Source organism: Achroia grisella, unplaced genomic scaffold, assembly GCF_030625045.1.
Source record: "Achroia grisella isolate CSIRO2021 unplaced genomic scaffold, CSIRO_AGI_Agris_v1 utg537, whole genome shotgun sequence".
Classification (NCBI taxonomy): Eukaryota; Metazoa; Arthropoda; class Insecta; order Lepidoptera; family Pyralidae; genus Achroia; species Achroia grisella.
The window spans coordinates 62186-75582 of record NW_026712923.1 but is presented as its reverse complement, the minus strand read 5'-3'; the positions used below and the strand labels follow the sequence as shown (position 1 = coordinate 75582).

Below are 13397 nucleotides of genomic sequence, written 5' to 3'. Positions count from 1 at the left end.
GGGATATTGTTAGGAGCCATAGTTATTATCTCCTCAGGGTATCCTTTCCAAAGGAGATATTTCGCTTATACATGACTGAAAACGGAGGAACACAGAGAAACGAATCTCATAAAAAGTATCAAATATAGCTAGTTTCATTTTTGGTATTTCAGGTAAAATATAGAGGTTTCAATTATATTTGTAGGTAAAGTTTTTTGAGTTTTAGTGAGACTAACGAATTGATTTTTCTACAGATAACGATATAATCTGGCTGGCACTAGTGGAAGATGATAAACATGAAGTCAGGTCAGGTAGCTCGTGGCGAAATCACCAGTAATTAACCTGACGGTTTCTAGGAGGACTACGTGGACGTCGACCTGACAGGATGTATGGATTGCTAGCAAGGGCCTTATGTAGCCGATAAAGAAGTCTGGTAACTGTTGAACAACTCACGTTGGGCTAACTGGCCTGACTTCATGCTCATCTTGTCATGCTTCATTGCCAGCCCTTCATCCAATCCTTCCCCAACTTTATTGTCCACTCTTTCCTTACCTATAGATTATTGTATGCAAATTTTATATAGTTAGAGAAATATCATAATACTGGGACGAATAAAGAGGATTGTTAGTAATGTGGACTAACGACTCCTTTTCTAGCGATGCCCTATATCTGGTTGACCCTCACGCGATTCCTCCTGAAAATCATCATGATATGTGTCTGATAATCGATGCTCCAACTGAGCTGACCTCATGTTCATCTTATTATCCTCCTCTGTTACCCCGCCAGCGTTAACTGTCAGGGTTCGCGGGTGCACTATTCCCTTATTCAGAAAAAGAATCATAATACTAGCTAGCTATATTTTATAACTAACTAAGTCTAAATTTCGTACACGTATAACAGTTTTGTTCGTAAATTTATAGGTATAAAACAAACATTAAGTTCTAAGTGAGGCTTGCCACAATAAATTAGTGAATAACGCATCAAAATCGGTTAAGCAAATTTCTGAAATTACGCACACAATCGCAGACTAGAGAATTCTAACAATAATTGTTTTGGTCCTATTACATTAATATAGTCCCCCATAATAGTTATTCTCATATATATCTTTCATTTAGTATCAGTTGCATTTTTATTATATTTGCAACCATAGAGCAACTTAATATAGGTACTTTTTCTATGTACTTATTACACTTGGTTCTATCCAATGGGAATACACATTTTTTATATTCCAAGAACAGCGTTCAGTGTTGCGCGACGTTTCGCAGTATCATGTAACAAATATGTAATTATATTTCCAGGAAAGTATTATTTCAGTCGCTAATAGCAGATAAAAACCGCATGACACTTGACGGGGAAATCTTGTAGTTGGATATTAGTAATCATTTTTCCAAGTGATAGCCACTTACCTAGACAGTTCAGGAGAAAATTAATTTAGTTGTTGTAAATACGAGTACTAGAGTTTAGATACGACGTGCTTCTAGGAATATCAATCATAATACCTTTATCATCCAACATTTCAATGTCATGCTTGTAGGTATTCATTCCACATAATACAAATTTCGTGCCTACATTTTCTTTATGTTGTTTTCTCTTTATGATTATAAGAGTAATTAAAAGTAAGGGTTCAAACGGAAAACATATAAATAAACATTTATTTACTTTAATAGAATATTGTTTAATACAAATTTTTAGTTCACAATATCTGAATATTGTTTTCATAAATTACGTAGGTATTAGATAGAAGAACATTACTTAAATAACATGAAATATCAACACAGAGTATGCTAACCAAAACAAGCATTGTTTTTGTTAGGTATCTAATAAACTAGCGGGTTTTGCCAATGTTATTGTATATTTTACCTCGACAGCCATAAGGGGATCAAGTGTCCCCGTAATGATTTTACGAGGTATGTTTTCTTCAGTATTCTTTCAATCTCTATTCAGAGACCATGCGTCTCCCCTCACCTATCCAGCCAGCTCATTCATCACCCAAGATCAATCGAAATTTTGTCCTAAATATGCATTTACGTTCTGCTCAACTCGCTTACTCTATGATTATAGTAATAATAAAAGTATTTCTTTCGTTAGTCTGAAAATTCATTATAACTTCAATATCTTGCTCATTTTTTTTAATTTTTATTCTGTCCTGGATTGTTTATACATATGAATTGTAAATCTACTTTTATTGGTAATAATCCATTTTGAACAAAAAAAAATTGTATGTATCTCTCCATACAATTTTTTTTTGTTTCTGAGGTGGGGGACATTTTTCATTTATACAAAAAGTCTGAGTAAAAAACTCACCTTTATATGAACCAAAATAGGATTTAATGTATAAAACCATCAAAAACAGTAGTAAACAATATTATCTTTAAATGGTAGTATTTTTTCACCGTGAGAAATCTAGAAACTACCAGTTACGAATCAAAATCTATTATGTTTCGTGCAAAGCAACATGTTTTGAGCTTTAACTAAAATTCTCGTAATATTTTATAAGCCAAATAGAATGATTTATATACAAATGTACCTAAAATATAATGTAGGTGCAGCGGCACATAAATTGTAGGCATAAGTTTAGTTCCCCGAATGTAATCAACACGAGTGTTTCGGAGAACCACTGACACGTGCTGGTCCAAATGGGGCCTTATAGCACATTCTATGGAAAGCGATGAATTTTGCCCTGTGCTTAATATTTATTATCATAAATTATCAGATACTGAAATAAAATGAACTGTGAGCGTTATAAATGTTTACAATAGCAAATAAGTGCCTATCTATGAAAAAAAAAAGTTCAAAGAATCATAATCAAACCACAGATAAGAGAATGTTAAGTAGATACTACATAGTAAAACTACATAAGTAGGTATATTTATTTAAAAATGGTTTCTATAAATAAGGTCTATGTACCTTAATTCCTTATACCTGCTCCATCTTTTAAATAAATGGATGGGACGAAGTATTTTTAAATTTTATATAAAATAATTGTAAGAAATATCCTATAGTTTTATAAGCTTACCTTAAAATTTTATGCGTGGGTAACCATAATCTAGACTGCATATGCATAGTTGTATATCTTATCTGTAGTTGTACGGTAATACGTCTTGTTTCGGTAATTGCCCAAATTGCCCAATTGCTTAACGCGTTCTTCTCCTATTGCTTGGTTGTTAGCTCAAATAAGGCTTGAGTCAGTGGGAACAAAATATTTTTGGCATGAATCTGTGTAAGGTTTTTTTGAGCACGGAATACCTATTTGCAAGCAATTGTTTACTTAGAATTTGATTTTGAAGACTTTTCCGAATATTCTAATCTTGAATAAATAAAACAAACTAATTATTATGTGAAACCATATTTTTTTAATTATACAAGTACAATATTTAGTATATTTAATAGTTTTCGGAATTGATCATAGACCTTTTTGGGTTCTACAAAAATTAACATTTTTGTAACGATGAAGTGACTAATATATTCTTTCGCCTTGTCTGCTCTAATACCAACTTTCTACAAAGTAGTTTTTCATGGATTTCTATCTCACCTATTTCTTGTTCTAGCATTCCTATTTGAAGAGTAAATAGTGCAAGTGAATTTACAGCATACTAAGGCATAACAGTTTAGTACTTAGGAATGGCAAGGTAAGAGACAAGACTTCCGTGAAGATTTCATGGAAGAATAAGCGACAGTTAGGTACTACTTTCCATCTGGTGGGCCGTAATAGATTTACGGTCCAATTAGGTAGGTACATAAAATCCTCCTAATACATGATATCTAATCTATGACAGAAGTTCTTACCATTTTAATTATTATTTTTAAATTGTAGCTTCTGTATTCGTATACATACTGAAATTTAAACAACACAATTTATGGTAAACATGAAACACATTGTCTAATAATATGAAACGTGTTAAATAAATGTGCGTTTCTCGGTAGTTGGGTGTTGTAGGTATCCTACATATTGGTACTACCTAGAATCCCTGCTGGCATACCAATAACAAGCGGGTTCATCGAAATTGCAGTTCCTAGAAATGTATACGAATTGGAGTATCTGAAAAAACTGGGAATAGCATAAACCATTGGCAGTCTGTTAAGATTTTTAGATGTCGGTAAAGAATTTTCAATCTGCAATGCTCGCTGGTGCGTTCACTGAACTGTTTGCTAGAATAAATCTAATTAGCAGCTTACTCGGAAGCATGAAGTACCTATCCAGCACTCACTATAGACCCGCTACGGCTTCGCAGGGGTGTAATATACTGTAAGTAGCTTTCAAATTTTATCGAAAATAAAATACGGTCCATGTTGCTCACTGATAACATGAAATATTTAAAACTAGCTGTGCCCGCAGTTTCACCTGTGTGAAATCTATAGCCTGTATGTTATTCTGATGTAGATTATTGTAAAGTTTCATCAAAATCCGTCCATCCAATCCAATCCATTCTCATTATTTTATAAACGCGAAAGTTTGTGTATTCACAAACTAAGTTTTATATTTAAAATCAATATGTTTAAAATCATTTTATATACATGCTCAATATTTTATAGGTATAATAAATAATTAGGAAATATTAATTTTCCATAATTTTTGGGAAACTATAAATCATTTAGGTCCAAGAAAATATCCTGAAAAATAGTAAAATTTTGGGATTCCAGAATCTAACACTCCACTGCGAACGTACTCTACTGTACATATATAGCTTGGTATTTAGATAGACAGGGTAATTCAGAATATTGTACCCAACTTATACTTATTATTTTATTTCGTTTCTTAAGTTTTCCGACTTTTAACAAAATTTTAGAATAGTAAATTAATCATACTTTTAGAAAATTTACATTATTATTATACTTTTAAAAAGAATTGTTAAAGACGTACGAACAAAGAAAAGATAGTGCCCGCGTGGGCGAATTCTGAAAGGCGGGAGATTCCCTTCAATCTTCGCAGTCATACTGTTATAGTTTTCCAAGAATACACAATGTTAAATAGCTATTTATTATTTATTTAATGACTATTTACACGCCCTGATTTAGAAAGCGGTATTTATACGGATTTATTATTTTTATACATTTATTAAATTGCAGGTGAAATACTTTAAATTTTTTTTAGTTTTAAATTACACATTCAATTTGCAACCGATTTTGATAAATTAGGTGTTTTATGCAAAATATTAATTAATACTTCAATTATCATACACAATTTTTTTTTCCAATATTTTTCGTGTTTATTCCCTAATTATCATGACACAGAAATCCCTTATCGGAGGTAAAAAATTATAAGGTACGAATTATATGACTAAGATTAGATTCCATTTTATGTTTTTTGTATAATAGTAAAAGAGTCGAAAAATCCTCGGACTGTACCTAGTAGACGTTGGTGCAGACCTATTTAGTAATTGCAAAAAGGTACAATCCACAAAAAACTGTTTGTTTTTTCCTAAATAAAATCCGTTAAAAATGTAATTTTTTTATTTAAAAAGAGAATTCGTAATTCTGTATTCTATTCTTTACATGTGTAATGTTTTCTGTCATTCAAAAACCAGACTTCAAGCCTTCAACACGCCGTTCTAATATAAAATTACAAAAAAAATATAAAAAAAGTGTCAAAAGCATAATCTCCAACGTCGACCGAATTATCGCGAAATTTTGTCCGATGAACCGAAGCCCGAAGATGCCTTGCTACCCTTGTTACGGCTCGTATTATGCCCCTTGCTGTGGGCCCTGCTACTCGTACTGCAGCCCATGCTGTTCCCCGTGCTACGGCTGCTGCTACCATTGCTGTTAAATGCTGCTGGAGCGGGGGTTGCTGGCTACATGGCAACTGTGAAGACCTATACATGACGGTGGTGGAAGATTACGCGCAGAGGCTTCGTCCCTAGAGCATTGCTCCTCAGCACGAGTTGGGATGTCGAGCTAACGTAGAGCCGGGCTCCGTTTTTGGATGAGCTGGGCTCCGCTGTGCGCGATAGTCCGCGACCATCCAGAGCTCAGGTGGTCGTGAGCCGTCATTCGCCAGTGTACGGATTGAAATGGATGAATCTGGCGCTGGCCTGCTAGCCTGTGGAAGCTTTCGTACTTCGGTCATCTATTTGTCGCGGTCAAATCCATTAGCTAAAAATGGTGTCGTGTTTCTGTATGAATGTCAAATAAAAATTACGTTCAGGTCACGAATTTTTCTTTTTCTTTCTACTATAAAATGCAACTTACGCGATTTCTTCCACTATTGCAAAATTTATTCGCAAAATTTTGTGGAAAACGATTTTTACTGATCTTGGCTGTTTGCGAGAATTTTTCATTTTCTTTCTACTATAAAATGCAACTTAAGGATTCCTTCCACTATTGTAAAATTTATTCGCAAAACTTTGGAAAATTTTTTTCCGAAAATCAAAATATTTTTTCGCAATTTCCGGTTTACGCTGGCGGGGCACCAGTGGAGGATGATAAGATGAGCATGAGGTCAGGTCAATTAGCATCGTGACAAATTTTTTAACATGATTGTTTCGGGGGAACCGCGTGAATCTTGGTAGAGAAATGGCGATATTTGCGCGGTCCGTATTGTCGACAATAAGCCCGGCACCCATGTGCGGTCCGCATTGTGGACTTAATTAAGCTAGGGTGCCTGGCCTACATGTATTGCAAAATCTAGCGCAGATATGATAATGGGCGGCAATGTGTAATCCTTTCAATATACTATAGGGTCATAAATCTGTTCCCCTGGAACCACCGTAGTTTTACTTATTCGCTTCAACTTGGAACGGGAGTTTCAAGGGGTTTGTTCATGGAGGGACTACTAGCCGAAAAGTAAATACGGTATATCAAATCGTATATAGTCTGGTCTTGCTAATTTCTGAAATGGCTGGATTGACTTTGACAGGACTCACTTGCACATAGATAATGGTATGAGAAATAACTCGGGTAGGAAATAACTCTGGCTATTTATTTTATAAAATTTATTTACATTAAAATCCACACAGACAATTAAATAGTAAAGTAGGGGTTCACCTTCATACTGACTGACTTGCCGATAATGGTTTTTTAAACAAAGTAGGTTTAAACTGAAACTATATTGGTAGTCTTTTTTTTAGTTGTGAGAATCTGAAATGAAATATTCGTAAAGTTAACACGTATATTATATTAACGATATACTGCTTAGTTTCGATTTTGTTCCACTTACTATTTATATACCTAGCTATTATGTTATGATCCAATTAATAAAATGTATGAAACATTTCCGTAATTGGCGCGAAAATACGGGCAGAAATTTCACAGTATGAATGTGCTCGTAACGCCTGGACAAATTTATCTGCAACGAATAGAACTGTTGCGTTTGATTGCTTATATTTTAATTTAACACTATGTACAAGGATTTGCATATAAATAGGTAGATAAAATTTATATAGAAATCTTTACTGTAAATTCTAACAATTACTGTAAAGTTGACATCAAATTGAGTGATCAGTGAATATATAATAAGCCATCTACATATTGTTTTAATATAGGTATTCAAAGTTACTATTTATAATTTGAAAATTAAGTCAATCGAAACCAGTTTGAATATTATATAAGGAAAAAACATTCGTCATGGTCAAATTGGGCGGTTTAACCAGTTCGATCATGGGGAATATATATTATTGTGAATAATCCATTTGTTAATAATAAAATAATAGTAAAGACACATACTAATGATTAACAGGACAGTGGGCAACAAGGTCCTGGAGGAGGGCACGCTGGTCCGCAGCCTCCTGTCATTGGTTGACAACCTTGGAAAGAGTATAGGCAGTAACCTCCCCCTTGAGGGCCTCCCACGAAACCTCCGTAGTATACAGGCATCGTTTTTTCATATATTATTATATAATACACTATTTAATTTAAAAAAAAAATTCACTGGTTAATAGAAATGTAATTTAATAAAAATATGAATGTGGGTTGATGGATGGTTTGCGATTCTGGGCGAAATGATTTCAAATTATTCGAATTTGAAATTTTATTTTTGGTAAAGATGTCCAGTATTATTTAAAATAATAAAATGTTTAGTTAAATGTTTATTATGGCTTTGATATTTTTATAGGTACAACATATACTAAATATGAAATTTAACCACTATTCAAAGTTATCATGTAATCGTATAAGATTTTTTTATCTAACACAATAATATTCTGTACACGGATAGTGTAATATATTTTTTAAAATAAATCACATCTGGCCGATAATGAAAAATGAATTGTTTGTCAAGTAGAAAATAAAACAATCTGGTAATCTCAGCACACAAGTCAAGCAGAAGATTTTTGAAAATATAAACCTAAAATAATTTGCAGTCATTATAGATATATATTATCAAGATGCCGTATCAATATGGTTGCTATCGGGACTACAGCATCGGGACCTTCGCCCGGTGTCCATGTGGTTGTGACCGACCCATCTGTGGTAGCTGCCCACCCTGTGTACAAGGTTGCTGTTGTTCTCCAATCGGACCCTGCTATAATTGCCATTGAACTAATTGAAATCCATTTGTAATGTTAAAATCTTAAAGTAATACATTTTCTGCTGAGTTTTCATTGTTTTTTTAACGTCAAATTTTAAACTGTTGTACATGAGACTTAATGTAAGGTTGTGGTCTAATATTTTCTTGTTTTTGTCCTATTTTTCAGTCGCTTGTAAGCTGTGATTTTATTATAGGGAGCAGATTAGGCCGTAAAATTATTGCATAAGAGGCATGACACTTTAGTCTTCTGGAATGGAACATAATAACGTGAAATCCGTAGTGCTGTTCATGTATATAGTTGACGGTTTTTTTTTGGATGGTAATGGAATGATGAACCCGCCTGTGCCAACGGTTTACGCTGGTGATGGATCATTTGAAGTGGAGGTTAATAAAATGAGCACGAGGTCAGGTCAGTTAACATCTTAGCGAATGGCAATTTAACACAACGATTTTGTGATGATGATTCCAAGGGGAACCACGTGGAGGTCAACCTTAGATAGTACGGCTAGTAATGGGGTTATTAGTCCACATTACTAACAATCCCCTTCTCCCTTATGGACGACGGTTACTGCATACCATACATGACCCTTTCTTGTATTGAGGGTTTTGAGCTATTGTCAGATGCTAAGACCTGTAGCACTGCGACCTGCATTGATCTTAGCCCTTACATGGTCCTTGACTGATTTGACATTTTTCAGTTCCATAAAAATTAGTAATTTCTGTTTTATTATTAAGGCTACTATATTTGTTGAATACTATCTTTCATATTTCACATCTGAGCACCAATTATCTACTACATTACTAATAATACCTATATCTAATAATACTTAATCATACATACGTCATCTTTATTTCATGATAAAACATCGTAAAAATATTCAGGGCTTACCTTCCCAAGAATTCTAGCCTAAAAATAATGCTCCACTTCCCTAGAAATGATTTCGTGTTCACGTGCGTGACTATTGAATCGGGGGAACCGACTGCCACGCCAAATTGAAAGTTGATTCGTCCGAAATAACTATTGTACAGTATATATAGGGGTCGTTTCGTAGAAGGCACGCTAACTCCCTTTGCCCTATGAACTTGTGAACTAGTCACAAGTAAAACATTATTGTTACATAGACCTGAACGAATTGGTGTTAAACAAACAAGAGCTTAATTTATACTGGTGCATTTTTATGTACGTTGCTATTCTTTTTAGAATTGATGTAGTGGATTCCTCGAATAGGGTCCGTGCTATAATTGGTTCTTGTTGAATAATAAAAATACCAGAAATGAATGAATATGTCTCCACAACGGAAGTAAATATATTTTTTCTGTTGATGTACTTATATAGTAAACATACCTCATGATTAATTAGGACTGGTAATTATGCCCTAAAGAGGAAGTAGGTGAATGGAGCTTGTGTTGATTTTTCTTAAAGTTATAGGTACAATTATTTCGGCATCTTGTATTCGCTATTCGTCGAGACCGTAACGTGTCGACGTAAACATAAGAATTTGTTAATATTGTTACTCAAATATCAATAAATGGGAGTTATAGGAGAAGAAAAAGGCGCGGGCGAAGACTGTAAAGGTAAAGTAAAGAATAGGTCATACGGGTATAATCTGTAGTTCTGTATTACCTTATTTCCACACAGCCACAGGTCTTAGCACCGTTAATGAATTTATTATTTTTACGTCCGTGATTCAAAATGCATGATTTATTTAAGTCTTTAAAACCTCACACTGAATCTTCGACTAGCTTTGACGATACAGAAGCTGTTTGTGGGAGATAGATCTGGAGACGTGGGAATTATATTGAATTGTAACATATAAATTAGATGGCACTGTTGCCGTCGTCTTCTTTACTTGCTTTACTTTTTTTCTGTAATCCTACTTTCTTATAACTGTAGTGATCTAAATATAAAATGAGATAGATATATGACCTTTGTACAAAGCATTTAAAGAAATGGTCTACTAATAAGTCTGAAATTGAGTTTTTGAACTATAAAGATTTTATACACAAAAAACGTTATCGATTTTCTCTGTATACCTCATTGGAGATTTAGCGTTAAGATTTATATAGATACGACAATAGAGGAAGGAAAAGTTCTCTGGCTTTAGATGCGGGATAACGAATTATGAGAAGTAATAACATGTCGCGAATATTTCACATTTAATTGTCATCTCAGACATGCAAAATACATTACGGTCCAGTCACAAATAGATGAAAGAGACAATGTCTAGTATCGTGGGTACATCGCTCGGCACTTCCGGCCGCCATGTTATCTGATGGCGACGCTCACAAAATGAGCGCACTTCCGGTTCGCACACCTTGCTTTCATGTGAAATTTATTTTTGCGATATACTGCTAAATGATTTATCGACAAAATATTTTAAGTTGACATATATTCTATAATTGTCTGCATGACAGATTTTTAACTCACCCTTCTCTCATCAATATTATAAAGGCGAAAGTAACGTCTGTCTGTCTGTCTGTATCACTCACTTTTACACAAAACCACTGAACCGATTTAATTGAAACTTGTTACACACATATATATATATATATATAAATAGTCTAGACCCTGATAAAGGATATAGGGTAGATTTTAATGCGAAAAAGGATTGTAAGAAGAAAGAAGAGATGAAATGAATGATGAAAAATGGGAATATCGTCATTTTTAAAGGTGATCATTTTGAAGGTCATTTTGAAACTTATTTTTTAGATTGTTAAATACTTATAAATAAATATGACATTCCAAATTTGTAAAAATGTTACGTTTAAAGGTTACATTTTTACAAACCCACTCAAGGGGTTAAATTAAATTAGGGGATGAAAGTTTTTATAAAAAAATAGTCATTTTTGAAGCTAGAACGTTGAAATTTTATTCTTTTGATTTTTGGGTTAAATTATTAAGTATTTTTTCTTTATTTGGTTAAGATCATTATTCCATGCGGATGAAGTCGGAGGAACAGCTAGTAGCTTATAATCAGAATAACACATATTAACACAGACAAATATAAATTTCATGAAGGTAAAACCGCGGGCACACGTAGGTTGTATTAATTATATATTTTTTCAGACTTCAAGGGCAGCATCTAGGACCGTAACGCCAGCTGTAGGTACCAAAGGGGCGGCCGCAGGGTCCCGTACATACTCCGCCACAGGGCCCGCAGAACGGCGCCGGATAGGATAAACCAGCGACTTGCCCACAACATGGGATTCCGCAACTTGAGCATGGACATGGCATCCTGACTTTTCACTGATAGTTTTTTTATAATACAAGTAATTTTATAGCAGAAGCAGTCGATATTGGTTAAATTTTCTTTGTTTCCTGTCAGGTTGCGTAGATATGTGTGAATTTTTCTCTGTAATGTCTCTATGTAATAAAGTATATTAGCTTGCCAGCATTGTGTGTTATTTGTATCAATCTGAGGTTCTAATATACATATATAGTTACTAAAGACTCTACCAATATTGCTTGGGCATGTTATTATTGTTTGTACTTGCGTTATATGGAAATTATAAGTTTAAGGAATATTACAATTAAGTCCAACTATCTAAATTATTTCTTCAACAAAAAACCAAAAAATATTAATTCAATTTTTAAATTTATGTAATGCAAACTATGTGATTAATTAGTTACAGGCAACTTCATAGGTTCTGAAGAATAATTACTGACAGATGGATTGCCATACTTCAAACATTTGATTTGGGAAATAAACATTTAAAAAATTTATAAAATTATTAAGTAAAAAAATTTATTTTAATTAATAACATTATAAAATTCATGAACAAGATTCTAGATATATCTATCAGTGATTAAAAACATTGGACAAAATGCCAGTTCGGAACTGAAGAATAATTACTGACAGATGGATAAGATGTTCCATACTTCAAACATTTGTTTTTGGTATTTGGGTAAAAGAAAATAAACATTTAAAAAATAAACATGTAAAATTATTAAGTAAAAAAATTTATTTTAATCAATAACATTATAAAATTCATGAACAAGATTCTAGATATATCTATCAGTGATTAAAAACATTGGACAAAATGCCAGTTCGGAACTGCTGTCTTGGTTGTCAAGGCCCTATGTCGGCACCTTGCGGGCCCCTCGGGCATCGTCTAGAATCTTCTGGAAACTGTGTGGGGCCCTGTTGTGTTCACGCTGCCGGCATAAGATGTTCGCCGGCTTGTGGGGAATGCGGAATTATGCATGGGTAACTCGCACGTAACTTTTAACTGGGATGACAACACATGATTGGTATCATTGGTGTCATATGATAACATGATGTCCAAAATGCTGTTCATATATGAAGGCTATGGTTATAGCCATCCATCAGGTGGGTAGGCACCTGATGGATGGCTATAACGTGTAGGCACTTCTCTGTCATTTCAATTACGTAAAAATATCGCCAGCCAAAAGTTTTATAATAAAAAAAAATATTTTTCAGGCAACGAGGAGGAGTCGCCGGCTCATTTTTCAGCTGCGGCCATGGCTGTATTGGAGGCTGTATCGGTGGGGTCTGTGGATCCTGCTGTGGACCAGCGTGTGGATAAAATCTCCATAAAATCGTCATCTCTGTTTGGGTCAATAAAGATTTTTGCGTACCAATATTTTTTTTCGGTATTATTCATTATATATTTATGATATTGTGTAGTAACATTTGTTATAGATTTACATGTCTATCTACAGTATATTTGAATATAGGTAGCTACCGATATGACCTGCACGCAGATTTCGATATTTTTATCTACAATTTAATTTACTTTCCTCACACCAATATATCTAAGTTCGAAGTCGAACTTTCTACAAAGAATAGTCTGATGCTGTTTCGGTTGTAAGATCAGATGAGTGAGGATAATGTAGTGTGTTACAGGACATGGCATATCTTTTTTCGGAATGGCAACGCCATTGATGCCACGGGTTTTATGATAATGTGGCGTACCATTATGATCGTCAGCT

At 34.0% G+C, this 13397-nt stretch overlaps 1 protein-coding gene across 1 annotated transcript; it reads left to right on the top strand.

The window, feature by feature from the left end:
• Nucleotides 1-12390: 12390 nt before the first annotated feature.
• LOC131847531 (male-specific sperm protein Mst84Dd-like) lies at nt 12391-13050 on the top strand. Its single transcript, XM_059197110.1, has 2 exons — nt 12391-12651; nt 12886-13050. The coding sequence occupies exons 1-2, from the start codon at nt 12485-12487 to the stop codon at nt 12989-12991; spliced, it is 273 nt and encodes a 90-aa protein (XP_059053093.1). The 5' UTR covers nt 12391-12484; the 3' UTR covers nt 12992-13050.
• Nucleotides 13051-13397: the final 347 nt, after the last annotated feature.

Coding starts and splice junctions, on each gene's coding strand:
- LOC131847531 (XM_059197110.1), top strand. CDS start 12,485: ATGCCAGTTCGGAACTGCTGTCTTGGTTGTCAAGGCCCTATGTCGGCA. Junction 12,652..12,885: donor GAATGCGGAATTATGCATGG/GTAACTCGCACG, acceptor AATATTTTTCAG/GCAACGAGGAGGAGTCGCCG.